The following is a 27,440-nucleotide window of genomic DNA, read 5'->3' on the forward strand; positions in this document are numbered from 1 at the left end:
TGAATGACAATTCATTTCAGTAATTCCTAATAAATTCAGTGATAATGCTTATGACTCATTAAATAAGGCTCTTAATTAATCAGTTAATTCCTTGAACAGCACAGATCATTTTAAGCTTGTTTTTATAAGTGATTAAATAAACAGGACTGAGCCAGAATCAGTAACATTATATGGAAAGCCTGAATGCACTTATTTGTAGATAGACTTGATCTCAAATTGAGAAGCTTACCTTCAAATCATGTGAGCAAGTAAATTTGTTAAGCAAGACAGTTTGGATTAGTTCCCATCGACTTCCAGCAGTTCTATCTCCATTCTTTAAAACAAAAGCCCAAAACAAAGTCAGATCAAGTTATTCAAAACAGAAAGATATATTTACTAATAATTGTCTTCCTTGTTACAGATTTCTTTAAACAAAGTTTGCTTTATGTGTGAAGTTCTTAAAAAATAATCACATATTTTGAGTAATTGTGAAGTGCTTCTGCAACTTCTAATCCACTGCATTTTACTTCCTTAAAGAATTCCTTTTTAGTTGAAGCTATCACAAAATTCATAGAGCTCCTTTTTACATAAGCAGTGCTCTTTCTCACACTGTCTCAAGGACAAATACCAGGACATTCCTCATAACAGAAGTGTTTTGCAGATAAAATATGACTACAGTTCATAAAATCCACAACTCAAAAATATAAACTGAACTTAACATTCTTGATATTACATTTTTATAAAGGGCACAGACTATAAATCATATTGCTGTGCTGACTCTTGTGCCAACCCAAATTTAAGACATCCTGTGCTGTTTTTCCTCAACATAAGTCTTATTGCCCATTACAAGCAATAAGGACATGTCTTATGGAACTACCGTAAGGGTAGAAACAACTCACCTTGCTCAGCTGGCAAGATCTTATCAAAGATCTTATCAACACTATTTCTGAAATATCAGTTAAATTAATTTTCTACTGTAACTGCAAAATTGATAAAAGAGTACCTCCTAGAGGCTATAAAATTGTCTGTTCCAAATTCAAGTGTCAATAACCATTATACAGTCTTCACTACAGCACACGCTTGCCGATTTTATCCACCACAGCCTGAAGTATTACAGTGGGTACATTTAAGTCTCAAGCAGTGACAAGAAACACCAGATGAACAAACCATGTAGGGCCAATTCTAACCTTCCCACCATTGTTTTGGCAGAAGAGCAGTCAGATACACCTCACTATCAGCAATACATAATAATATAAACAAAATGTGGTTACAAATTAATTCACATCTGTTGGCACTTCAAATCACAAAATACTCAAATACATAAGTATACAAACATGTAGCTTATATGGAGTATAACTTTATACTCCATGTAAGTATAGAACTATATACACCATCAATTCAATTGCTACGTAAAATAAAAACTAGGAAAAAAAAAAATTCTGCTCTGCCTGAAGTATCCTGACCCAGAACACAGCTTTTCAGACCAGGTATGTTCGTGTACTTGATTTTTCAACTCCATACACACAGTTTACCACCTAAGTAAACAAACTTATTTGATTATGCAATTGTAAATACTTAATCTTACCTCATCCTCTACAGGGTATAAATTTTGTTCTGAACAGGGCATTTTAACATGTTTGTTGTCCCACAAATCTTTGTAGTGAGTTGGAAAAGGCTTAGGTACCTCTCCTTCCCTCAGAAGATCTACCTGCGACACAGGACAGTATAAAAAGCTCAGCCTCTACTTTCCAAGTTTTTAAATGTAAGAAATAAAAACCAGGCAAAAACACAGTTTCAAAAAGTTCTCATCTAGAGGCACCTTTTAGGAAAGGTGAAAGCTACAAACTGGCAACAGGATGCACATTGTTAGAAAAACAAACAAATATCTGCTACTGTTACTCTAATATTAAACTTGATTAAAAAAAAGACACAACCTTATCATTTGAATGCTGGAAATACACCAAAACAAAGGTAATACACATCATTATTTTATGTTCTATTATCAGCTAAAGACTTCCTCATTTATGAATTTAAGTAACTACAGAGTTTCAAATGTAATCACAGGCATGCACAAAAATGACTTTTTTTTAAACTAACGCTGAACAAGATCAGAAATCGTTATAGATATAACAATAATCAACATTATTCCACAGAACATCAGAGATGTAAATATAAATAATGTAACATTCTTAAAGACTTAATCTGCTAAACGGCCTTCTGGCAGCTGATTCTCTCAGAACTTGCACTTAAACTTGATGTGTTTTTTTTGTTTGTTTTGGATTTATCCATGACACTATAGGTTTCTGGTGATGTTTCCTTTCAACAATAATTTGACTGCATACTACTCTAAAGGATTAAAGGCAAACATATCAGATTTTATCTAAAGTGCAGTGGAAAAATTGCTAGAAACTCCTCTTTACTCTTTGTCTTTTTCATATCTTGAATATCTCGAGCCTTTTGTATATCTCGAACCCAAAACAGAATAACATTAAAACGAAAATACTAAAAAGGCTGAAGCACAAATTTTACTTGCAGACATATTTAAATTCTCACAGTTTACAACTCAGACAAGGAAGCACAAAATAACACCTATGTAAAAGAAGAATGCTTGGCCCTAATAAGCCAGAGGCAATGAAATAATAATTACATTCCTTCTGGATCTTAATATCCTAATTTTGCACATCAGAAAAGTCAACCTCAAGGAAAATTAGTTGTCTGGGTCTGCTTGCAAAGAATGGCAAAGAAAGACTTCTGCAACCTGCTAATACTGTAAAGACTAACAATTGGCATTTCAATGTATTGAACAATTTGATAAGAAATGTGATTCCAGGTAATACACTGAACCACCATACCCTGACAGTTACTGTGTGATTGGCCGAGGGTCGCAGATGGGGAAGGCGGGCCGCACACGCTGGCATTCTTCTCATCTCTTCAATCGGTGTCCCAAACCACTTCTTATTAGTTGGAAGAGGAGGTGGCACATATTTAGGGATCTTCCTTCCCAGCCTCTGGGGTTTGAATTCACACTTTTCTTTCCTGCTATTAAAATAAAATATGTTAAAACATTTTACTTCCACTGAAAAATACCTCAGTTTCTACTCCAGGGTTACATTTCTAACCGAGTCCATTTATTTGCTAGTCTACACTGTAGCCCCAGGCCAAAGTTTTCTTTGGGGAAAACCCCTGCCACCAATAACCTCTTCCCCAGCACATGCAGGTACATGATATTTACCAAAACACTCTCTTACAAACACCTTCACATAACTGCAGTGTGCTAGCAAGGCAGGGTAGGGCTTTCCTCTGTAGAGTCATGCTCTTTCCCAGCAGCACCTGCTCATCCAGGGACAGGAGACCAGGCCATGGGTTTGCATTTGTCAGGATACCCTCTACAGCCCCTTCTCAACTGTTAGAAAACAAACACATGCACATACACACATGCATATATTTCTTCTTCGAACTAAAGAAACTTCTTCAGCATTCTTTCTCACTAGGTTTGTGTTTTTCACATCAGGCATGTAATACTTGCAGTGGAAGTAGAAATTAAAAAATAATGGAACACTTGAAAAACTAAGATATATGCAAGAGCAGATAAACTAATCCTCTTCAAAGGGATTTGCATGGATCTAAGATATTTTTGACAAGCAAAATCTGAACCTGCTGTGTGTTTGCTGCAACATACCAAATGTTTCTCATGCTAGGGGAAGTTCTAAGAGTGAGATGCAAAACAAGTTAAAAGCCTACACTTTGAGGTACTGTTTAGGCCTCTAAATTCCCTTTAGTGAACTCACTCCACCCTTGGATAAAGATGTTGTCCAACCTGTTCACCGTGTCTATGCCTATGCCAGTATCTTCAGGCACAGACAATGCCTCCAGCCCAACCAATCACAGGCAAATGGGGCAGCCACTATGCACAGAAACAGAGTACAGGCCCACCGTGCTCATCTGAGAGCCAAAGCGTAATTCCAGCATAGCATTAATGGTGACTGAAACCTGCTTGATACACTGTTACTTCCTTCTCCCAAGTTCAGTTCTGAGCCACTCAATTGGCTGCTGTAGACCTGGTCTAATGAACACCAGGAGAAAACTAAGATTTCCTAATTGTTCTCATAAGGACTACAGGGTTTTATTGCAACACACAGTGCTCTAGCCCTGACAAACAAAAGCTTCAACCTCCGCTGCTTTGCTACAATAGCATTTAACTTAAATTTAGTGGAAAAATTACTCCCTAAGCCTATCATTTTAAAGTTTATGAAACTCTTTTCCATACTTTTTTTTAGCAAATTCATCATCCATCAATTTTTTGTAAGAACTACCTTGTTTTGTTTTCCAAACCCACTCTCAGCCTACTCACCTCCGAAGAGTTCTCAAACACAAGCTCCCACCACTAGTTAGCCACCCTCCATCACCCTCTTCTTCATTTCTTTGAAAAGTATGGTTTGTGCTGCTGCTTCTCACATCCAGAAAAGACCTCCCAGTAAAGATGAGCAAAACTACTTTCTTGTCCTACTGTTAGAACTTGAGTTTACTGACATAATTGCTTATTACATGAACACACACAGTCCTCTTGCTTCTGCCTATTCTTTTTGCTGTTTGTTCACTTTTTCAGGTCCCACTGCAACCCAAGCTCTTCTGAGAAGAGACAATCCTTTTGTCCTTACACAACATCTAGCATACAGAGCCCTGGGTCATGCTCAGGGCTTTTACTGCCATGGCTCTCACAAATTATGAATAGAACAAAAAACAACATCAGAAAAGCAACAAACACTCAGACCCATCTCTACAATTGCTTTCAGAAGTTAAATCTCTCATGTCTGTTTCAATCAAAGCCCCAGCAGCACTGGTGTGTCAATAAAACAGTATTTTTGATGGATGAAACTAAAAAAAACCAAACCACAAGAAAACATTAATTTCCTCAGATATTCTGAATGAAATAATCAATGCTAGAGCTACACTCCATAAAGCACTTCTGTACCACCATTCATTTTCAAGCATTAAAAGTCTCATGCTCTTAAATCACTTCTTTGATAAAGAAAATAAACCTCCTACAGCATCTTTAATTCCCAATTTTAATAATCTCAGATGATTTAAAAATTGCAGTAACAAACATATCCTTTAAAACAAAAAATCACAAGTAGACCCACTAAAAATAAAGTTACTTCAAGTGTACATCAGTCTTTATGTCCTAATATACATTTTGCAAAACCCTACACACTCTCCAAAGTGCTATAACCAAAGAGGAACTTTTTAAGTGTGGAAAAAACAGATTAAGAGGCAGATAGAACACTACCTTTTCTCCTCAATTTTAGGTATCCTCATGAAGTGTGAGGTGATTTTGGAGTCTCTCTTCACACCCTGTTTTGCACCTCTGCATTCTGATGATGGAGGAGGACAGATCCCAGGTGCCTTTGTAGGCAGACCATCCACTTTAACAGAATTGTCTATTTCTTCAAAGCTTTCACAGCCCTTAGCAGAAAAACGTGACTTTCTTGACTCCAGTTCAGCATCCCCATATTGAACTCCAAATGGTTTGTTTATGGATTTTGACACATTAATGTCCTCCCGCTCATCATGAAAGGGACTTGTTTCTTCATCAGCCTCTGACCCATGACAGCTATTTTTAGAATTATCTACATCCATGGGTGACTCTGGTTCACTTTCTTTCTCAAAAGCAGGTGAATCCCCTGAACTGCTCTGACATTTCCTCAGTTTCCCAGGACCTCCAAGATCAGATACACAAGTATCACAACCAACATCTGAAAGTGGACTCTCTGGGACTACATCCGCTTCTCCTTGTTCACCTGTCACACAGACAGAATTGCAACTCTTCAACATCTGTGAATTGCATGAAGTTACTTGTCCATCTGTCGCAGTGTCTTTTGAAGAAAGTTTTGTATTTCCCATTTTCAAAGACTGGCCTGATGATAACTTCCTCTGAGTCCAACTGTCACCACTTTCTTCACAGCCTCTCTGGGCCTGCTTGCCAGCTTTGTGCATCTGATCGATGTTGGCATTTTTAAAGAGGTCCCCAGACTGCATCCCCTTCACAGGCTCCGTGTCTAAGGCTGGATCTTTGTCCTCTGCCTCCCAATTATACATGCTGCCTGTCTGAGGCAAATTTACATTCTTTGCACCAACTTCCACAGATATTTTTGAATATTTTTGCTGACAAACATTCTCAAGTTTTTTCACATCATGGTCACGAAGGTTCTCTTTTTTCATGGAAGTCATCTTGAGATTTGCTTCAGTATTGTTATTAATTTTGCTGTGGAAGAGAAAGGAAGTTAATGCCTTATCTCCAAATGGAATTTCTGCATACATATAGAAAAATAAAGGAATTGCTATAAACATGCAGTAGAAATTACAGAATTTTAACCTTTATACTCTATAAGCATGACCAGGATAAACAAGTTATACTGCAGTGGCAAACGTAGCGCAGTAACAACCTATTTCCATTGAAAGGCTTCAAAGGAAGATGAATCAGTTGCTTACCTCAGAAATCTACTCCAGTGATTCATTACTCTTATTTTCAAATCAAATGGTATTAAGCTATTATTTTAGTTATCTTCTCAGATGAAAAAAGTTAGAAGTCATGACCAAGTCCTCTTTAACTTTTATTTTAATCAGCTAAATACAGTGAGTAAGGAAATAAATGGTTTTGTAGCAAGACACCGTAGTCCATAGTTTCAAAAACATCCTATTACTTCCTTCTTGTAAGTGAAAAATCTTCAACAAAATCACAATACAAAAGCATAAGGGTAGAATATGTTTAGAACTGAGAACCAAAAATCAAAGACTAATTAAACAATTACTAAAGAGAAAAACAATTTGTTCTGCACTGACTTACACAATGAATGTAAGAAATCTGTTCTCAGAGTTACACAGGGAAACTGAGTTCAATATAATCAGCTGAAAAACTGAAAGGGACATTGGAAAGCCACTTCACACTTAGGTACTGATTTTTCTGTCAGTGTATTGATAAAGAAAAATACTTAGATGCCATGTGAATATGAAAAACATCTGTCTGGTCATGGTGAATACACCATTCTGAACATTACCTTCTCCTAAATGTATTGTTGCAACATTGTATGTAATCAAATAAACACATTACACTTTGTATGACTGGTACATTCTCTGCTTAAATGATAGTAGATCCTCTTCTAAAAGAGCACTCTGGATAAAGAGATAGGATTAACACCCTTACCACTACAGAACAAAAATTAAAAATAAGTGTGCTTGGAACAACAGGTAATAACTAGGAACCTTGCCCATAGGAATATTATTTGAAAACAAAAATATTTCAGGGGCTTTTATGTTTCCATAACTTACATTCCCCATCTATGCATTTGTTGCAGCACTGAAAATTGTAATGAATGTTACAGCTGCCCTCTCAATAAATGAGTGTTCAAAGTGATTGACAGCAGATGTTGCCAACTTAAAATGAGAAATCAAATCTGAAAGAAATAAATTACAATTATGATAGTAACAGCAATAGAGAGATACGTGAAGTATTTATACAACTTTCTGCTTAAAACTGACTAGGCTGCAATCTGCCAGTGAGGGCATAAAAAGACAATACTCTAAAAAGGAACCTGAAAAAGTTACTCGCTCCCTCCTCAAGCATCCTCTTAACAGCTTTACTGAAGCCTGTAATTGGCCCCTCTGCACTTCTGTATTACTCATCATCACAACTTTTACTGGCTTTTGTTGAACACACTTAACACTGCTATGGATTTCCATTTCTAACCATTAACAAACACAAATGAAAAACAAACCATCTTATTTACTATAGTGAAGATAGAAATGTAAAGTCTGATACTCCTTTGCACCAGATTGCTACATTCTTAGGAGTTTCATTTTAATGCTGTCTAGCAAACATTACTCCTGACAGACCAGATTAGCAGAAAATATAATCAAATTTTACATGGCACCATTCAACACTGAAACTTGTTATAACATCTTTCGCAAAATAACTGGAATGCAAACAATAGCTCTTTGTAGTGAAACTCTGTCAGTTATACTGATGAGGATCTGCCAAGGTAAGGAAAGCAGCAGAAATGGGGCTGCCTTTTTATCAGTAGGTTGCTGTACTGGCTACCTGGACTTTCAGCTCCCCACAGACGCACTCAAATAACACAACTTTTGAATAGGTATGCTTTACATTTTACCTTTTGGACTCAGTTGTCTTGGGTCCTTTATTCTCCAACCAACTGGTAATCGTCTGTTGTTTACAAACTGAAAAACCAGTGTTTTACATTATTACATGAAACATGACAAAACTGCAACATCACTGCATATGAATATAGTAACTTGTACTAGATGAAAACACCACAATTAAGCCCTCATTATCATATCTACTATAAGGAGCATTCAGACACCAACACTACTAAAACTACATATGATGCAATATGTAATTTGTATCAGTCAGCAGCTGTAGCTTCTTTTAATTACCTTTTAAAATGCCAGGTTTGGTGTGTGGTGGGGTTTTTTTCATCCAACATTTTAAAAATATGGTCAAAACACACAGTGAATTTCTAGATTCAAAAAAATAATTAAAAAAGGAGGCAACTTGCATTTTCCAGCTCTTATCACCTTTAACTACCACCACCATCACAGTGAGCCCTAGAAAAACTTCTGCTGAATTTTGAAATTGAAAAAGGCAACATGACATAACTTAAAACAAGCTAACAAAAAAATAAACAGTAGGCATATCTTAGAAGACCCAGCTGAGAACCTTATTTATACGCAGCAAATTGTGAAACGTGAGGCTTAATATAAAGATTGTACACATTAGAAGTGACAAGTGGAAATGGACTTCCCCCCTCCACCCATAAACAATTTGTAAAGCCTATCAATGCTTGCTCCCATAAACAGGAAAAAAATGTGAAAGACACACTTTTTTCAGATGTACTACCAACGACACAGCTGCAGTGAATGTGATCAGCCCTATCTCTGTGAAGTCAAGTTCAGACCAGCTTTCAATAGAACAGCAGCACATGAACTAATGAGTAGAGACTTGGAGGGGGGACAAAGAGAAAAAACTCAAAGCAGTGATTTCACAATTAGAATTCATTAGCATAAGAAGGGGTTTTTTTTGTTTGGGTTGGCTTTGTTGCTGTGATTTACAGGAAATTCTGAAAATGTGACAACTGGCTTCAGTTCCCTTTCTTTCTATTTGCCAAGGGAAGTTCTCTACCTGCCACTGCTGACTGTTCAAGGTGCTTACAGCTGTCAACTGAGTAAGTGAAATTTGTAGCTCTCCTACTGCAACAGTAGTCTTGCAGAACTTAAAGAACAATACAAGAGATCTGGTTATTCTGATTATCAGTTACTACTGAAAGGCTCAGCATTTTACTGCCAATGGAGGTGGTGTCACATCTAGCATAGGTAGCATAAGTCACAGGTAACTTCAGAGAGTCACAGGTAACTTTCCCTAACATTCAAGGCCTTGAACACTTTTCCACAGCTGGCTATCAGATATCCTCATCAAAAGAACAGAATTTCTAGAATGAAAAAAGCAATCTCCAGAACATTTTAAAACCATTTAAAGTTTTTTCTGAAACAGCAGAAACAATAATGCAAAATTGCCACCATGTGACTAGGTCACCAGGGAGTACGGCCAGGCTGCACACAGATTACAAGGAAATCTGTGCTACACTCAGCCACTCAGCTTCTCAACACATGCTCAGCTTCACCCCACTCAATGCAAAAATAACAGCTTGATGATTTTATGAACCAAAATATTTTTATTTCTAAAGACTCACTAAAACTGAAGCATATTAGTCACTCTGTTTCCCAAATTACACCTTCTTATATTTGAAGTGTTAACCTAAATTGCCTACAGGAAAAGAGAAAGCAGCAGCCAGAAAAATACATGAACTGACATGTTAAAACATAGGACAAATAAACCTCTCCAAAGGCAGCTGCCTACCTCTTGAGGTATAAACTTGTACTGAGAAAGGCCTCCTTATTAATTAGCACAATAAACAGAAGTTAAAGTAGCAGCATCAGAACAGAACAAAATGGCTTTGCTCTCAACTTCCACATCTGGCTAGCCATTTAAGCCCTATAACGAACATAACACACATTTTTCTTTAATACTAACATCCCTTTTCACTACAGATAAACTGGAAAAAAACATAAGAGGCAAGAAAAAGACAACATGCAATTACACTCAATGTAAACCAGAAAACCAGACTTTGGTGTATTTTTTTAAGTGGTCTCTGAATTTCTATTCAAGATTTCCCAAATCATTCCCATAAACCTAACCATCCATCAGAATCTACCACTGCAAAAAACAGCTGAATTTCTAGAAGATTCTTATTTATCACTGCACTACTTCTGTAGAACATCAAACTATTAAAGTTGCCTCTCAGTTACCAAAGATCACAATAAGATCTGGGGTTTTTCCTCCTCTGCATTTCTTTCTGCTCCTGAAATAAGTACTTTATTGTGCATTACATTTTTATTCTGACAGTGCTAGCTCCAAGTAACAACCACCCCTGGAAGCGGTGTGGGAGCTGCTTCCCGGCGGCTGCTGCACAGCAGAGGGGCAGGCAGGGCCAGCAGTGCCCAGGCCCGCAGCCACAGCCCCGGGTGGGCTCCAGCCCTTACCCTTAGCTCTCCCTCCCGTGAAAGCCTGGCACAACACCGCGCTGAGGGGCACTTCTCTTGCAGCATTTGTCCTCGCACGTACTGAGCACGCTGCCTTTAGTGGTTCACACCTCACGTGGATGGTTGCAGCGCTACCGAAAGTTTGTGAAGCGCAGGGCAGAAAGCCAGGAGAACGATGCTGTACCCAAAGCCATCTCCGAGGGAAGCAACGCACAGTGCCCACGCCGCCGGAACCGAGCACACGGGACACGCTGGCTCCGGGAACCGGAGCTAAAGACGCTCCAAGCCCGACACGTCAGGCCAGCGCCGGGGAAGCTCCGTGCGCCGGGGCCCGCGACCCCTCGGCAGGGAACGCGGCCCTGATGCCCCCGGCCTGTCGCGCCGGCGCGCAGCGGAGAGAGGGCCCCGCGCCCCGAGGAGCCCCGGCCTGGCCGCCTCCTCCCGCCAAGCCCCAGGACTCGTCCCGTCCACGGGCACCCCAAAGCCGGGGAGCTGCACCCGGCGAGCTGCCTTCCGCGCCCAGCCCTCGCCCGGCCGCTTCCCGCACCCCAGGGAGGGCCCAGGCCGATACAGACCTTTGTTCCCCACGGCGGTGGCGGGGCTGCCGCCGCCGGAGCTGCCGCCCCCGGGCCTCTCCCGCCGGGGACCGACCGACGGCGGTGGCGACTGCTCTCCCTGGGAGCCGCCGCCGGGGCTGGCGGGGCTCGGCCGGGCTCTTTTCCGAGGGGGTTCCGGCACGGAGCCCGCACTCATCCTCGGCGGGCCCGCCCCAGCCCGCCCAGCCCCTCAGCCGCGCGGGCCCGCCAGCGGCCGCCGGGGCCGGGCGGCAGCCGCCCCGCAGGGACGGCGCGACAACGCGGCGGCGGCGGCTCTGCCGCTCCGCATCCTCCGGCCCGCGGCGCCGGGACGGCCCCGCCAGCCGCTCTCTGGGCGGGAGGGCGGCGGGAGCAGCGGGGCCGGGACGCCGCTCGCAGCAAAATGGCGCCCCGCCCGCCGCGCCCCTCACCATGGCAACCGCGCCCCGCCCCTGCCGGCAGCCGCCGCGCGGGCCGGAAAGCGGCGCGGCGGGCGACGCGCTTTACGGCAGCGCGGCGGGGTTGGCGCGCGGCGCCATGGAGGGCGGCGGCAACTCCAAGGGCACGGGCCTCGGCGGCCTCTTCGGCGCCGGCGGGGCCGGGTACTCCAGCGCCGACCTGGCCGGGGTGCCGCGTGAGTACCGGGCGCGGGGCGGCTGGCGGGGCGCCCTCGGCCCGGCCAGGGGGATCGGCGGTACCCGGCCCCCGTCCGCCGGGCCCGGGGGCGGCGCCGCGCGGGGTGAGCGGCCTGGCGAGGGGCCGGGCCCGGCGGCTCCGGCGGGGCTGAGGCCCGGGGCCTTGCCGGCCGCCGCGCTCCCTCTGCTGCCCCCGCGGGGGCGGCGTGAGGCGGCGGCAGCGGGCGCAGGGCCGTGTCCGTCCCTTCCCGCCTCTGGCGCTTCCTGGAAGCGGGAGTTTGTCAGTCGGGGCTGCGCTGTAATCAGTCCTGTAGCTTACCGGCAGGATTGTCACTGCCCCCACGCACGAGGTCTGCCCCTTTTTGACGTACAGTACGTGAAACTGTTACTCGAGAAAATCGGTGATACAACATTCTGTTGTTTTTTTCCTTTCAGTAACTGGAATGAGTCCTTTGTCTCCGTATTTAAACTTGGACCCCAGGTACCTCGTACAGGTGAGAAGGCAGCTTGTTTTATTGAGTTCTATCCCATTGTTTATGTGATTGTATGAAGACCTCAAAAATCCTGCAGTGCTGTGCAGTGTACTGAAGTCCTGAACTGATGAATGGCTGCAAGGAATTAGTTTTGCAGTACCGTGGCACCTAGAACAAAGCCAGTTTTAACAGAGAGGATAAGGAAGGTGGTTGTGTCAATAGAAACCTGCCACTGTCAGAAAGAGGAGGCCTCCCTCCGTACTCTGAGGCACACACTTGCAGAAGTTCTAGCTGTTGTCATACCCTCCCCTGAGCCCCTTTAGTGAAAGCAGCTAGAAACTCTCCACTCTTTTGGTGGATTAGCTTTCTGTAAGTGGATCAGACTCATCACACTACAGAGGTCTTCAGCCAGACCCTAGACAGGCTGTGTCATCATATGTGCTGTCATCACAGCAGCAGCACATTTCACACCACTTTGCTTGTGTCGTTTCCCAGCTGAAGGGAGAACCATAATCAAGGAGAGCTTTCCATTTTGTTCTACAGAATAGTGTAGCTGTTGTACTTACACAGCTTAATATTGATGAACATAACATGATGGCTGCTGTAGTCAAGATTATGACTTAACATTCCCATAATGGTGGAAAACCTCTGCTTGAAGTGGATTCACTGGCATAATTATCTTGCCTGCTGTTGTTGAGTTGTTAAAAAATATGCTAAGTGACTATTTAGACCTCTTCCAAAGACATCCTCTGAAGTTGTCTTGTTTAGTTAATATAGTATGTATGTGGGGACATGCTGTTGTTGAAAAAGTTGTGACAGTTTTCAGAACAAAGTGTGAGTGTACTAATAGATTTGGTTTTTTTAAAAAAAGGTTGCTTTAAAAGAGAATAAGGTATTTGCATTAGTGTCAGGAGTAACTTATAAAACAGTCCTAAAAATACCTATTGACATAACACTAGAAGCTACAGTCATTGCTCTTGATGTTTAGCACCAGCAAGTACATGGAAATAAAAGGAATGCTATTTAAATGTAAGAAGTATTTTTTTTACTTGAACAAGTTTCCCAGAGGAGCTGTGGGGTGTCTCCATGCTCAAAGATGTGCAAAACATGGGTACAGCCCTGAGCAACCAGCACTAGGCTGGCCCTGCTTTGAGCAGGGGGCTTGCACTAAACAGTCTCCACAGGTCCCTTGCAGCCTTAACCATTCACTGATGCAAAAAAATTAAGGAAAACAACATAGATTATATGATAAAATGCAAGACCTTAAATTATTAATGTTTAAAACTGGTTTGTCTGTGAAGATGTGTGTGGACAGGGGAGGGTCTCCTGTATTTAAAGACCATCCATCCGTGTTCAGGATGCAGAGGGAAGGGCAGGAAGTTTGCCTTACTGTTGAGAATCTTAAGTTTTGATCCTGGGCCTCCCTTAAAACAAATGCCACCGTGGTGGTCCTCACTTCAAAACCCACTTTCTTTCCTAGTCCGTTAAAGCAGGAAGAAATTGATGTGTTTTCTGCACTGCTTTTGTTACCTCCAGCAGGTATATGTTATAAAATAAGCATGCCAGCCTTTGTCACAAACCTAGAGGTTGGGCTTCCTAGGTTGTTGCCTGTGTAGAAACATAGAGGTTACACGCAGACAATGATTGCTGCATCTTAACTTTTTGGACAACAGTGAAAACAAAAGACACTACTAACTAGCGTACATGTTGAATCTGACTTAAAAGAACACAAGCCTGTCCCTGTGGGAGAAAGATGCACAAGTGAAAAACTATCAACCTCACATATTTCATGCCTGATCATGCCTAGTTCTGAACGTACTCCTTGATTTTTTTAGTACCTTCAAAACAGGTCACTATTTCAGTGCAAGGAAATCCTTCTTTCAGTACAAAGGCAGTTTTACCTTAGTGTCAGATTAGTGGGAAACCTTCATGCAGCAGTACAGGTTGCTCAGCGAGGAAATGGTGCTGCATAATCAGACAATAGGAAGGCTTTTTATAGAGGGCAGGGAGTCTTGTATTGCCACCTGCAAGACATAAATAATTAAGCAAATAGTAATTTAAAAAAAAAAAAAGAAACCAACAGCTCGCACAATATGAGTTCTGTGGCTGCCTGATGCAAGTCAGAAAAAGTTAAGACAGCTAGAAAAAAAAGCTCTCAGTCAGTTTATCTTTCTAAAGTCTTTTTTAATTCTTATTCAAGGATACACGTAGTATATTCCATCTTTTTGCCACTGTAGACAACAGTTTTACAGAAACACTCATATCTCTTTAGTTCATTGGATGGATTAAAGAAAAAAAATTATGTGGCCTACCTTTTGGAACAGATACACTTGACAAATACAAATGCATTTGTTTTGTTTTCCTCCAGGATACAGATGAGTTTATCTTGCCCACAGGAGCCAACAAGACCCGAGGCAGATTTGAGCTGGCCTTTTTTACCATTGGGGGATGTTGTATGACAGGTGGGTCGTTGTGCTTTTCACTTTTCCCAGCTGTCCAGGTCACACCCCTGTGCTACAGTAACTGTCAAGGTTGTGAATCTCTTGTTCTGCCCCCTAATCTTATGTAAACAGCTATTGTACTTCAGACCAGATGCTGAAGTGTGTTTCAGTATTTGCTTCTAGTATTGTTTTATATTTTTTTTACCTTCTTAAAAAGTACTAACTGCTCCTGTGCTAACCAGGGGCAGCATTTGGGGCGCTGAATGGTTTGCGGCTGGGCTTGAAGGAGACACAGAACATGGCGTGGTCAAAACCTAGAAATGTACAGTAAGTGTCTCATCTCAAAAAAGTACACTCTGGTGAGAGGTGTTTCTTCTTAGATCTGAACATACTGCAAAAATCAATGTATTTTTCTGTCTTTAGTGGGGACAAATGAAGAGTCAATGTTTGTCTTCATCAAGTCATGAAAAGTGTTCATTTATAATAATACTCAGTTCCAAGCTTTTTGCTTTTCATTCAGTGACAGTTGGTATGTCTTCTGACTTACCTTAAATATTTGAGAATAAGTTACTACTTTGATATTTACTAGAAATCTATTTCAAAGTCAAACCAGTGGTTTTTATATGTTGAAATATTCCCAGGAGCAGCACAGTTTGGTTTTAAATATTTTTTGCTGTCTCTTACCTGAGAGTGAGTTCTCTCTTCTTTCCCAAAACCAGGAAGATACTAAAACATAGAAGCTGGGCCTAGCTGGATTTGCATTAAAGATGATACAGGTGCATGCTGCTGGGCAAGTGTTGCGTGGTAGAAGTTGTTCTGGATTACAGCTTCTATGAACACCCGTGGCATTTCCATGTTTTCACCTTACCTTATTGTTTGAAAGAGCAGAGTGAAGATAGAACACTTTTTCCTGCTGTATGCTCCTCCTCCTAGAATTATTGATAGTTTAGACATAACTATAAGAAAAATTAAGTGCCTGTGAAGGAGAAATAGGAAAGGAGAGGAGTGAAATAACTGAAGGAAACCATTTTCACTCTCCCAGAATGCTTCAGAAGAAGGAAATTTTAGAGGAGGAGTTAAATATTTCCTCATACAGTTTATACTGGCTCTGCTCCTTTTAAAATATTGTTTCTATATTCTTCATCCCCTTCTGTACCATCTTTAGAACTAAAGGCAGAACTAAAATATTCCCCACTATGACTCTTCCATAGTGTTCTAGATGAACAGAATTGTGTTTTACATATTCGGAATGAATCGAATCAGACAAAATACGTTGTTAAGTACAAACCCTGATGGGGCAGCCCAGCAGGTGGCAGTCGCTGCACACACTGCTGTGAGTCCTTGCCTTTCCGGGGAAGAGCCTGTGGAAGGTCATCACCTTGAAACCGTATATTAAGATCCATGTTTTCCTAATCAGATGCAGGGAGGAGACTTGCCTAGCTGGATTTCCTTCAAATTGATCGTTAATATACACCGTTGTTTTTTTTTTAATTAATTTGAATGTTGCTGTTAATCCCTGTAATTAAATATCTCACAGTATGTCATGGTTATTAAAATTATGGATTTTTTCATCAATACAGAGCAATGTATTGTTAACAGAATGAGGGAGGTGATGTAATTAGGGGGAGATGATCAATCCTCTTGGATTTTTTTTCCCCTCCTGTTTCAAAATGAAGTTGTTCATAATTGTTTAGTTCATTACCTAACCATATTCAGTAAGGGCTATGTTTCCTGATGAAGATTATAAAAAAGGAAAAGTAGTGGAAAATTAACTCAAATCAGAAGGAACCTAATGTGTGACACTGGCATTGCTTGAAATGACAAACTAAGTTCCAGTGGTAGTCAGCTGTCCAGAGCAGTCCTGTGCCTGTGATAGTGTTACACTGCTGGGAGATAAAGATCAATCATTTCTTCTGGCTGCTGTTGTCACTGTTCTGGAGACAGCAGATGCCAAGAAGAAGTGATGTTGTGCTTCCCTGAGAGTGCACCAAAGATTTGCTTTCCCTCTTTAGTGCTAGTCTGGAAGCATACACACAGAAGTACTCTGGGTACTTCACCTTTTGTTGAATGCTAAGTTTGTCAAAGGAAGTGCTTTTCTTCCTCCTGACTTGCTTTGGTACAGACTTGGTTTGAGTGTCACCCCATTTGTTCAGGCATCACTGTGCTCCCTGACACAGGGCCCCTGTGTTGCTTGCATCTTCTGGAAGAGCACTCCAGCTTTCTCAGAGCTCTTTTACCCAGTTAAGTAAGCATAAGCATATCAGTCATTCTTAGTAGTTGTGTATAGTCACCATATGAGGAACATTAACCAGGTAGGGTTAGAAAGTCATCTGAATGGAAGAGACTGGATTCTTAGTAAAGGTGCAGATTTGATTTGAAAAGAGAAAAAATTTCTTGAGCCTTGACAGGACTAAATGTTTGCCATCAGTATTGCCTGAGTTCCTATTTATAGCATGCATGATAGAGGAGATTGTGTTGCCAAGCTGTAGGCATTTCCTTGCTGATTTGTTTTTAGGGGCTTTTGGCTCATTATTCCAGTGGTATTAATCCAATGCATAGTGTAAACACATTACATGTACTATCAAACACTACTTCAATGTAAACACAGAGAGCTAAATGTCCTAATATCTTTCTAACTCCTTTATAGAATTCTAAATATGGTGACAAGACAAGGAGCATTATGGGCTAACACTCTGGGATCTCTGGGTAAGTAAACTTGTTTTTTTGTAGGGAAAATAATTTAAAGATGTAACTCTTTGATAGGAAAGTGTAATCTCTAAATTTTGATCATTAAATCCATCAGGAAAAACTGCAGGTTGTTTTTTATTCTTTGGGACATGAGGGCATTTCAGTAGACATTGAAATGGAAAGGAATGACAAGGAAATTAAAGGCTAAAATAGGATCTGAAGCATAAGTAGCCAAAAGCCTGTAATTAAACCCCAAAGTTTTTAAGCGTGTCACAAATAAGAACTCTAGCTATGAGATAACTAAAATTATAGGTAATGCTTACTTGTTAATGAATTCCAGTTAATTCACAACTTAAGGCAAAAAAATAGTTATATCCTTCTGAAATAACTTTAATAACTTAGGAAGAAACTCAGTGGTCATGTGAGCATCTGCCTGATGTCTGTTTCTAGTTAAAGAGTAAAAAAAATGTTTATCTGTAGAAGAAACGTAATTATGACAACAAAGATTTATCCTTTCATGATGGTAGCTTAGACAAACTACATATGATACCACCCACTGTAAATGCTGCTTATAACTAATAAAAATTATCAAAAGCCTAATGGGAGAGAAAATTGTGAGCTGAGGTCTGTGGAGGGAAGGGTGCAGGAAATTAAGTCACTTCAGTTGCCTCCAAAAAACAACTTCAGATTATTTTTGTAAGTCAGTGGAATAACTAACACCCTGGAGAGTACAAGCTCTTTGGCTTCTTCCTGCCACAATCTTGAAAGACCAAAAGGTGCTCAGTTACTTTGAAAGGAGAAATCCAAAACTGATCTGTTTTGAAGAAGATAATGATGGAACTTATTGCCCCACAATGTGGTAACTAAGAAAAATTAGAAATGGGTAATAAAAGAAAAATAGCAATGTTTAAAGTAGAGATTACATCATGATACAACTCAGCCTACATATATTTGAATTTTTTTAAATGCATCAAAGCATAGGTTTAAGTTGCATTTATTACATTTTGTTTAAGTCTGATTTCTGAAGAAATTAGCTTCCCTTCTAGCCCAGATGTCAGCTTTTGCAGCATAATATAGAGGCCATGGTCAGAGATGAGATTCTGAACTACAGCAAGAATAGCACATTTATTCCTAAGAGATGCATATTGTCTAGTGAGTTTTATGGTCGGATTTTATTTTTTTAATATTTTCTATACCAAATCTAACAAAAGCATGCTTGAAAGCTGAGATGCAGGCACACTGCAGTTCAAGGTTCCAGGTTAAGTGACACATTAACAGATTTTTTCAGCTGTGTTTGAAGAAAGATTACTCAAGAAAATGTTTGTGCAATCCCATACCAAATTGTTATTTTTCTTATAAAATATGGCCTCTCCCAAGTCACATGGTTTAGTAGAACTTGTGTGAGTTTTGACTTGAATTTTTAAATATGTTTTTTCTTTCCCAGCTCTACTTTACAGCGCGTTTGGAGTCATCATTGAAAAAACAAGAGGTGCAGAAGATGACCTGAACACCATAGCTGCTGGAACCTTGACAGGAATGCTGTACAAAAGCACTGGTAGAGTAGCAGATTGTTTCTAGTTTTCCTCTTCTTGTATTTTATCCTAGATAACTAGGATTCTGATTACTTTTACTAATTGCTGTCTGCCTCTGAAAATTGGCAGTGTAAAAATGGTGCACTAGGAACCAAGACACATTAGTTCAATATTCCCTAACCCACACATTGTTCTTCACACAGCTAAGACTACTTAAGGAAAACTTGCACTTAACAAAAAAACTGCAGCTGAATTAAATTGGATTCTTTTCAACTTGCACAGGACTAATAATAATCATGAGAGCCAAATTATATATCTATACTGAATATCAAATGTTTACTCAGATTTACAGCGAGTGTTTAAAATACATGCCCAGCTCAAGCTGAAACTTCCAAGTGGCTCATGTGACGTGCACATAAACTAATACATTTATAAAGTTATTACTTAGCTGTCTGTGAAACTTGTCTTGTGGTAGGATTCTACTCTTTGCATAATACTCTAAAAAAACAACATTATTTGAGTACAGCAGGGATTTAAGGTTAGTTTACTGATGCATACTGAACTGTTTGCAGAAGAGAGGGTCTGAGTTTCATCATCAAAACACCTGTTAGCACGTACTCCAAGCTCAACTATTGGAGGGATCATCTTTTTTAGAGGATCATGGGGTACCATGTTCTGACATTACCACAGGAAAAAAGTATAAGTTTTAAGTACCTCAATAGAGGTTTGACTATAGGATTCACCTGGCTTTTACTTAGGAGAAAATTCTAGCATTAACCTGTGTGCTTCTACAAATCTTAACTGAGCCGCATGTCTTAGAAGTGTTCCTAAAGGCCAGTGTCATATATGGGGCAAAACATTTTGAGAAGCCTTGTTTTCCTGTTGACCTAGACTAATTGAAACAAAAAATAATTGGCTTGAGCAGCCTACATAAATACTAACTTGTGCACTTAACCTTGAAAGAACACATAGCTGTCTTACAGTGAACTACTGATTTGGGGTTTCTGGGATAAGTACGACCGTCTCGCCGTATTACCAACAACAGCTGGGTACAAGTCTTAACATTTTCTGTAGAAAGTTATAAAGAAGAACTGCCATCTTACACTCCAGCAGAAGCTTCCCCCTTAGCTTTCAGAAGTACAGAGCTGGCATTGTGTCTGTTCTTGCCACAGCGCACCTGTGCATAGCTACTCCAGTCACATGCACAGTCATCTGACAGTTGAAAATTTTTTCTTACCAGAGCTCAATGTTTTTTACCAGACTTTTGTTTTGTAACCTAAGATCTAGTGAGCTATTAAGTAGCACTGATAAAGGTAAGTGTAGTCAATAAGTCTGTATTCATTACAGTATTATATTTCAAGTACAAATGTCATGTGTTGTGCCTATGAACTGTGCCTCAGAAACTCAAAAGAAATTTTTTCACCATATACAGGAAGTTTGAGTAGCACAGTAGACCTTAAAGGTCAAGGATCAGTTCTGTAAATGAAAGAGATGGTATTCACATCTGTTCGAAGATTTTAGTCCCAGTCTTCCCTTTTTTTTTTTTTTTGGATGCTCTGTCCCTCTTGCTGCTTCTCCCATGCTTCCTCTGCTGTCACCTTATACCAGAATAATTTTTGTAATTCTGTGTGGTAGAGCTTCCCTCTACATTATGTCTTTACCCTGCATCAATAAATATTTACCAAAAAAACCTTTAATATTTAAACCATATGCAAATGTCAAGTTCACATCTGTGACATAACAAGGTTGTAATAAATTCCTGTGTTACATGGGACACCATGTTGGATTGACATTAAAAAAAGGAAAATTTAAAGCCACCAGGGATATTTCCATTACAAATCCCCATGTTTTGGTGTCAGCTGGCAACTCCCACAAGCATGCCATTTCAAGTCAAGGCTGTTCTGTAATCCACGAAAGGTGGAAACAGAGTTGGAGGCAGTGTTGTTCAGACACTGAGATTTACCACTTCCATCATGCCTGTTTTGTAAAGAGATCAGGAATGTTTTTAAGAAGCTATGAAGCATGGTAGGGTTTTTATTGTGACTTTCTGGTTTATGTTTAAACTTAACATTGATGGAAGAATCGTATCAGCAACTCTGCTGCACTGAAAAATGCTCTTGCGTGCACTACAAAGCCTAGATTGAATTTCTTAAATTATTAAGCCTTTGCTGAGAGGGATGAGTGGACAGGAGAAAAAATTAGTGGGAAGACTTTTTAAAGGCTGAAGTTTGTTGCTCCAAGCTGGTCCCAGTATTCATAGTTTGTCCTTGTAGAAGTGTTAATCATTACCAAAATGCCAGCAATCAAACAAAAACGGCTTTCCAAAATACCCACATTCTAAATCCATTAGATTGTGAGCAGTTTTGTGCAACACTACTTAATACACAGCTTGTGTGCAAGAAGATAAAAGAGCTGAAAAAAAGTACTAGTATGAACTGTGGAAGTTCAGCCCTCCCTCACTGGAAGGGGCATTAATCACTGAAAGTTCCCCATTGCAAATGGCTAGAGCAGTTAAGTCCCCAGGAGTTCTGCTAGTCCTCCTTGGAGTGAATTAGACACTGTTAACTTGCCATGATAAATCACATGTCAGCTGGAATCCATCTCAGCACACTGTGTGTCTTAGGGTAACATGCTGAACTGAGTAAAATCAGTGAAACTGCTAGCATACTAGTTGATCCCTTTGACCAAAGGGATCTCTAGTGTTCACACTTATTTGACATGAAATTTAATGCCAAGGTGACAAACTGAATGTTCTGGGTAGAAGTTGAGTGACAGGTGAAAGAAAACCCTTTGTGTTCCTTTGCCAGTGACATATGTAGTAGAAATGTTGCAATTTAATCAGTCCTGCCCGAGTTTGGCTAAAAGAGAGTCTGATGTTTTAAGTCCACAACGGTGGCTTTTCCATTTAATAAGGTACCATTGTTTAGTCTCCTGTTTCAATCAAAGGTGATGCGAAGTTTTTTCTGATAAATGTTATGAAGCACAAATCCTAAGCCAAACATTTAGCCCTCTTGCATGCGTTTTCAAACTCTTTTCTAAATCAAACATCTTTATTATGTTTTTTTCATAATTATATTAGCCTCTGACAGTAGGAAATAATCAAGATTATTATTGTCACTGTGCACTGTCACTGCTATTCCCTCCCACCCTGAAAGTGCATGTGGTTCTAGTCACCACATCACAGAGGTTCAGCAGGGTGAGGATCTTACACTCCTCCTCAAGCACACAGGATCAATCACTCAGGAAAGAGATACTTAGCTAGGTAGGACTTCGGTCTGACCCAGTGTGACAGCCACTAATTCTCATTGAAATTCCTGACAAACACTTCAGTAAGCAGAAAAAGTTCAATAACCTTTACCCGTTATCCGAGGGTTACACAGGTTGTACATATTCTTCTTTGTTTTTGTTTTTTTTCTCTTAAGGTTAGGGAAAACGGGAACAAAAAGGAATTACTTTGTTTACTGAACTTCTGTGCAGTAGGAGCCTGATACCACATAGAGCATCTTATGCTCGTTGCACTATAGATGTTACATAATTTTGGTATAAAATGGTGTGCAAAAGAAGGGAATTGCATGCCAGCAATAGATGAAGGGAGTACTTGTCATCTTAAGGCTTCAGGACACAACCCTGAAAAGTCAATATGTTATGAATTAAGAAGGGCTAAATGTTTTATTGCTAGCAGTAAAGTCTGGCCAGAGCTGCTGATCAGTTTTGTGACATGCAGTGGGCAGGAGTTCAGAGCAGTTGCATTCACTAACTACTTCTTGAGCTATAAAAGCCTCTCCCCTTTGGGCTCGAGCTGTGTGTTTCTCTGGGCCAAACAGGTGGTTTTTTGTGTGTCTGTTTGGTGGGGAGGGGAAAGAGGAACTTTTTGCAGATTGCTGTAGGTAGGGCCCTAGGATATACTTTTTTTTTTTACAGAATTTGGAGAAAAGTAAAGGATTTGCTTCTGAACTTAGAAGTTTGGGGCTATCAGGTGTTTTAGAAATTAAAAACATCTGTTAAAACCTGCTTTCAACATAACAAGTCTGTAGGACTATTAATCAAATGGTATTTAGTGAGGATTTTGTTTCGTATCTGAATTAAGGAAGAGATAAGGGCAAAGTACAAGCAGGTGCTACAGGCAATAGCTTTTTGAGGCTGAGTTTGTTACTTGAGAGCTAATGTCTAAGAGCACACGTGGCCACTGAGAGCAGTGATGCCTTCTGCACAGCTCTGCCAAGCAGAAACAGCAGAGTTCTCAGAGCTGCAGGGATTTGCAGGGTTCTTGCTGCCATTTGCAGTACCCACATAAGTCTCCTGTCCATCAGGTACTGCAGCTCTTTCAAGTGAGAAAACAGAGAATTTCAATAGTGTTTGCAAAGTAATTTCAACAGGTTTAATACTTCTAAACTTGTAAAATAGATTATAAATTCTTCTTAGTTTTCTAATTTAGCCTTCACACCACAGTAACTACTATTGTGCAAGTTGCCTGATCTCAAAATACCTGCTTTCAGAACTGTTGGTCAGCTGGAACTTTCAAGTTATCTTACTCAGACACGCAAGATTAGAGGCTTACAACTGTGTTTCTAGCAGGGTTTGTCAAGGCAGACTTGGTATCAGAAGATTCCAGAGAGTGATTGTAGAGGAGGGGTGGGAACATGTTCTATCATGCAAACACAGCTGGGATGGGAGTGGAGAATTTTTATTTTTTTTAACAAGGTAATCTTCTCAGAGGGCTTAACATTTCCTGCCCAGCAACTGGGCTGCGTTCTACACTGTGTTACTGTTTGAAGTCTGCCACAGACTTGGAGGTATTTACGCAAGTGCAAATCTAACCAGTTAGGTAAAGGAAAGTTTTTCCTTTTTTTATATTTGTAACTACAGTGAATAGTTCAGAAACAAGATGCAACTGCAACAAAACAAAATTACTGGTAAAATTTTGTAGGAGAAGCGTTAGGGAACTTGGTAGGAAACATTTCTTACTTATTTGCTTCTTGGCTTTTTTTCTAACTGACTCAGTAATGCACTTATACCAAATTCACACATTTAGTTCCTGTTCATGGAACAGACTCCCACTGAAACAGCTTCTTCAGCAAAGTCCCCGAGTTGTCTGGACAAGACCTATGCCCTGTAGCTGATACTTTATGTGTAGATTCAGAGCTGCCATCCTTAGCTGACTAACCTCAGCACATGAAATATTAACAACAGTTTTTGTGTTAGGAGCACTATGTCATAGCAGCACAGTGTCTAAGTCTGCATGGATGCTAGAAAGTGGCTCAGCTATGCAATATAAATAAAATAATTTTTTTGTACAATCCTGACTTCACAGGACCTGGAACCAGGCTTGATCAGTCTTCAACCTACCTTTCTTCCGTAAAAAGAATAGAATTTGAAGGGAAAGGAGAGGAATTGAACCTGGTGGCTGAGGGAAGAGTCTACGGGAATAGTCATAACTGATGTGTTACATTCTCTGAGAATGTTCCTCATTTTGTGCTTTTCCTTGTACACTGTAATGGTTAGAAGCCCTTTTTTTTGGCAATTGCTTCTGGGAGCAATTGTTTCCTAATATGAAGAGCTGAAAATCGGACTCTCTAATGTGTTAATTTTTCCCCAAAGTAACGAGGAGGGAGTTTTTAGACATCTCAAATACGTGTTTTCCACAAAACATCCTTGAAATTTCACCTGTGGCTTTTTACCAGAATCTGTTTGCATGTAGTTAGTTCTATGTAACCAACTGCAACCCCTTCATGTGAAAAGCTTTTTGTGCAACGAATTCAGGATGAGTTGTCAAAAATAAAAGTCTGCATTTGCATTCCTAAATGCTAATTTAGGCATATAGGTGCATAAACAGCACGGCTTTCCTTTGAGCTGTTGAGTTCCCAACAGTTAGGGCAGTGAATTCAGGCTTACATCCCAAAAAACCTCTTGGATCATCAAAGCTGGTCTGGCAGTGACATTTCCAGAAACTGTGGCTAGATATGTCCTGTAAGTACCAAGTCCAACCTCTGCTATCACTTCTGCAGTTTCTTGGTATCATTACATGCCTGAGCAATATAGGTTTAACAACTCCAATGCAATCTATTTAATCTTGCAGCACAGGTAATGCATTCTGCATCTAGCTGATGCAAACAGCTTCTTGCCCCACTGCCAGCAGTTATGGGAGACAACTTCATGATCCATAATGGGAAAAAAAGCAACAAACCACTGATTACTGAGATCTATTTCATGTCAAGTTTAGGAACATGCATTCCACTGTCAGTTTCACCAATAAAGCAGGCAGGTTTTTGCTTAGCTGTAAGCAAAAACTGGCCTTGTTGTCTATGCTGAACACATTATCTAAGTTGTTTCAGCTGGGATTGATAAACATTGCAGAATCAAACTCACTGAAGTTTTCCTAATGTTGAGGGTCATGTTCTCAGGGGTTCCAGTGCATTCTGGGAGCTTTACCAAGGCACTTTCTCTTACTGATAAATAGAAACATTCTGCTGCTCAGTAAAAACAGCAGAAGTCTCTGCTACCACAACACCTGCACAGTGGCTGCTGGTATTGGCCAAACTTGCCCTGAATTTTTACCTTCACAACTTGAAAAATCTTCAAGTCTTGAGTGTGCAGTTAAAAAAAACCCTGCGTATGTTTTTGGTTTTAATGGCCTGTGTGACTCAATATTTGCCATTACTATTATTAATCTTAAAAATTATTATTTTGCAAGGATAAAGAAAGTTGTTCAATGCATGTCCCAGTTAATTCTTTGCAGTGGATCCCTTTCATCTATTTCTTAATTTTTTTCAAAAGGTTTTAAAATTCCAAAGACACAAAAGTAGTGATAAGATCTCCATAGTAGCCCTCATGAATCTCTGGTGCCCAAGGTCTCATCCACATTAGCTGCTGCTGCTGCGTTCACTTCTTTCTGCCCTTTCTCCTTCCTCCCAAACCTAGTTACCATAACTGACAAACGTTGTTATTACTCCTCGCCTGAAAGTCAAAATGCAAGAGTTCTTAGAGCAGGAAGAGATCATCTCTGTCTGAAACACCCATGTTCATTCAGGACAGCTGGAATAGACAAAGTAGGAATTGGGAAAAGCTATCTTTGCTTTGAGTGTTCTGCAGTGGTTCACTCGGGCAGAAGCACTAGCACAGATGGAGAGGAAGTCACACCAGCAGAGGTGGTGTCAGGACCTTTCTTGAGCCTGGGAGCAGGTTCGAGAGGGAGAGCAGAATGCGCACAGGTGCCTTTCCTGGGAGCGTATTCAGAAGAGAAAAACTGGTTCATTAAGATTTTTCTGGATTTGAACAGCTTCTTAGAAGTTGCTTGTGACAAACGATTTCCTTGGATACAACTTTACTGGTTTTACCCTGTTTTGCAGGTGGAGTGCGCGGGATAGCGCGAGGCGGCGTCGCCGGCCTGACGCTGACCGGCCTCTACGCTCTGTACAACAACTGGGAGCACATGAAGGGCTCCCTAGCCCGGCAGTCCCTCTGAGCAGGGCGGCCGCGCAGGACGAGGACACGCTTGCTCAGCCACCAATCCATCAGTTGTGAGATCTGCCTGGTGCCCCTCCCTATTTTCTTTATGATTAGTGTGAAACAGAAGGATGCTATGCTGGGGGGAACCTCTTGATGCCGTGTAGCTGGACTGGCTCTTTCCTTTCTGCCAGCCCGTCGCTGGAGAGGCAGCAACATTTGTTGGACCTGCAAGTGAGCAGAGTGGCCACCGAGACAGAGCCTCCCTGACACGCTGGCCAGCCAGCCTTGGGCCAGAGCCACAAGACATGCTCCAGCCCCACAGCTCTACCTGCTGCACCACCAGCCTGCTCGGGTTGCGTGTACCACGATGGCACCTCCTAATAAAGTCTGTGTCCACATTCCCTGCAGTCTTTCCCCCTGCATCGCCCCGACAGCCAGCCCAGGGCAGCTGGAGACAGCAGGAGCCTTAAGTAGCAACTGGCACAGGGCAAGGCTCATTACTCTGACAGCACAGGGTAAGCTGCAATAAGGGACATCATCATTAATAAAAAGGGTGGTACTCGCACAATGCTGTTCCTACACTTTGCTGTTCCTGCTGCTCATAAGACAGAGGTGTGCTGCATCTAGGGATTCTTATGTACAGTTTTGTTTTGAAGGAGCAATGTGATAAAATCCTGGGGGAGTTGGTGTATGAGGGGAAGTGAGCTAACGGGCTGATTGTCTCCTGATGAGAGGTGACAATGAGGCATACCAGGGCTTGAGGCCACTCCCTTATTTGCTCTAATAAATAAGGAACTGGTTGTTTCTGGATGAGGTACAATTGCTGTTGCAGAACAGCTGCCATTGGACTATCAAAACACTTGGATCTTCCGAGACCTTAGAACTCATTTAACCAACAGTATAAATACTCCTCTCATTGCCTACTCCAAGAATTTAAATCAGCAACAAGTTTTGTTTCTACACCCAAGTAATGTTTGTAGGTTGTTGGCAGAATTATGATGTGATGAATCTACACCTTCTCTGGTGTTTAAATTAAATCATGTACCAAGCATTGTTTGCA

General features: G+C 41.0%; 2 protein-coding genes and 1 non-coding gene across 5 annotated transcripts in view; 2 read left to right on the forward strand and 1 right to left on the reverse strand.

Annotated features, from left to right (window-relative positions):
- The window catches only part of PARG (poly(ADP-ribose) glycohydrolase), a 67,741-nt gene extending 56,159 nt beyond the window's left edge, over positions 1-11,582 (reverse strand). Inside the window, exons 1-6 of one of the 3 annotated variants that reach the window (XM_051617419.1) lie at positions 11,166-11,422; positions 8,145-8,211; positions 5,267-6,241; positions 2,832-3,015; positions 1,565-1,687; positions 230-313 (exon numbers count right to left, since the gene is read on the reverse strand). In XM_051617419.1, the coding sequence (XP_051473379.1) occupies positions 230-313; positions 1,565-1,687; positions 2,832-3,015; positions 5,267-6,241; positions 8,145-8,211; positions 11,166-11,343 (1,611 nt within the window). In that variant the 5' untranslated portion in view covers positions 11,344-11,422. Of the gene's footprint in view, positions 1-229; positions 314-1,564; positions 1,688-2,831; positions 3,019-5,266; positions 6,242-8,144; positions 8,212-11,165 lie in introns of all 3 variants that reach the window. The other 2 variants (XM_051617418.1, XM_051617420.1) reach the window with 2 other exon arrangements.
- Positions 11,583-11,653: 71 nt separating this feature from the next.
- TIMM23B (translocase of inner mitochondrial membrane 23 homolog B) lies at positions 11,654-26,778 on the forward strand. The gene is made up of 7 exons (XM_051617956.1): positions 11,654-11,799; positions 12,236-12,294; positions 14,642-14,735; positions 14,957-15,041; positions 17,362-17,420; positions 18,847-18,957; positions 26,281-26,778. Exons 1-7 carry the CDS (start codon positions 11,703-11,705, stop codon positions 26,394-26,396), a joined length of 621 nt encoding a protein of 206 aa, XP_051473916.1. The 5' UTR covers positions 11,654-11,702; the 3' UTR covers positions 26,397-26,778.
- On the forward strand, positions 16,546-16,748 carry LOC127385001 (small nucleolar RNA SNORA74). Its single transcript, XR_007889564.1, has one exon. It is a non-coding gene; the product is annotated as a small nucleolar RNA SNORA74 (small nucleolar RNA).
- Positions 26,779-27,440: the final 662 nt, after the last annotated feature.

The sequence above is a fragment of the Apus apus genome, chromosome 4 (genome assembly GCF_020740795.1).
Source record: "Apus apus isolate bApuApu2 chromosome 4, bApuApu2.pri.cur, whole genome shotgun sequence".
Taxonomy (NCBI): domain Eukaryota; kingdom Metazoa; phylum Chordata; class Aves; order Apodiformes; family Apodidae; genus Apus; species Apus apus.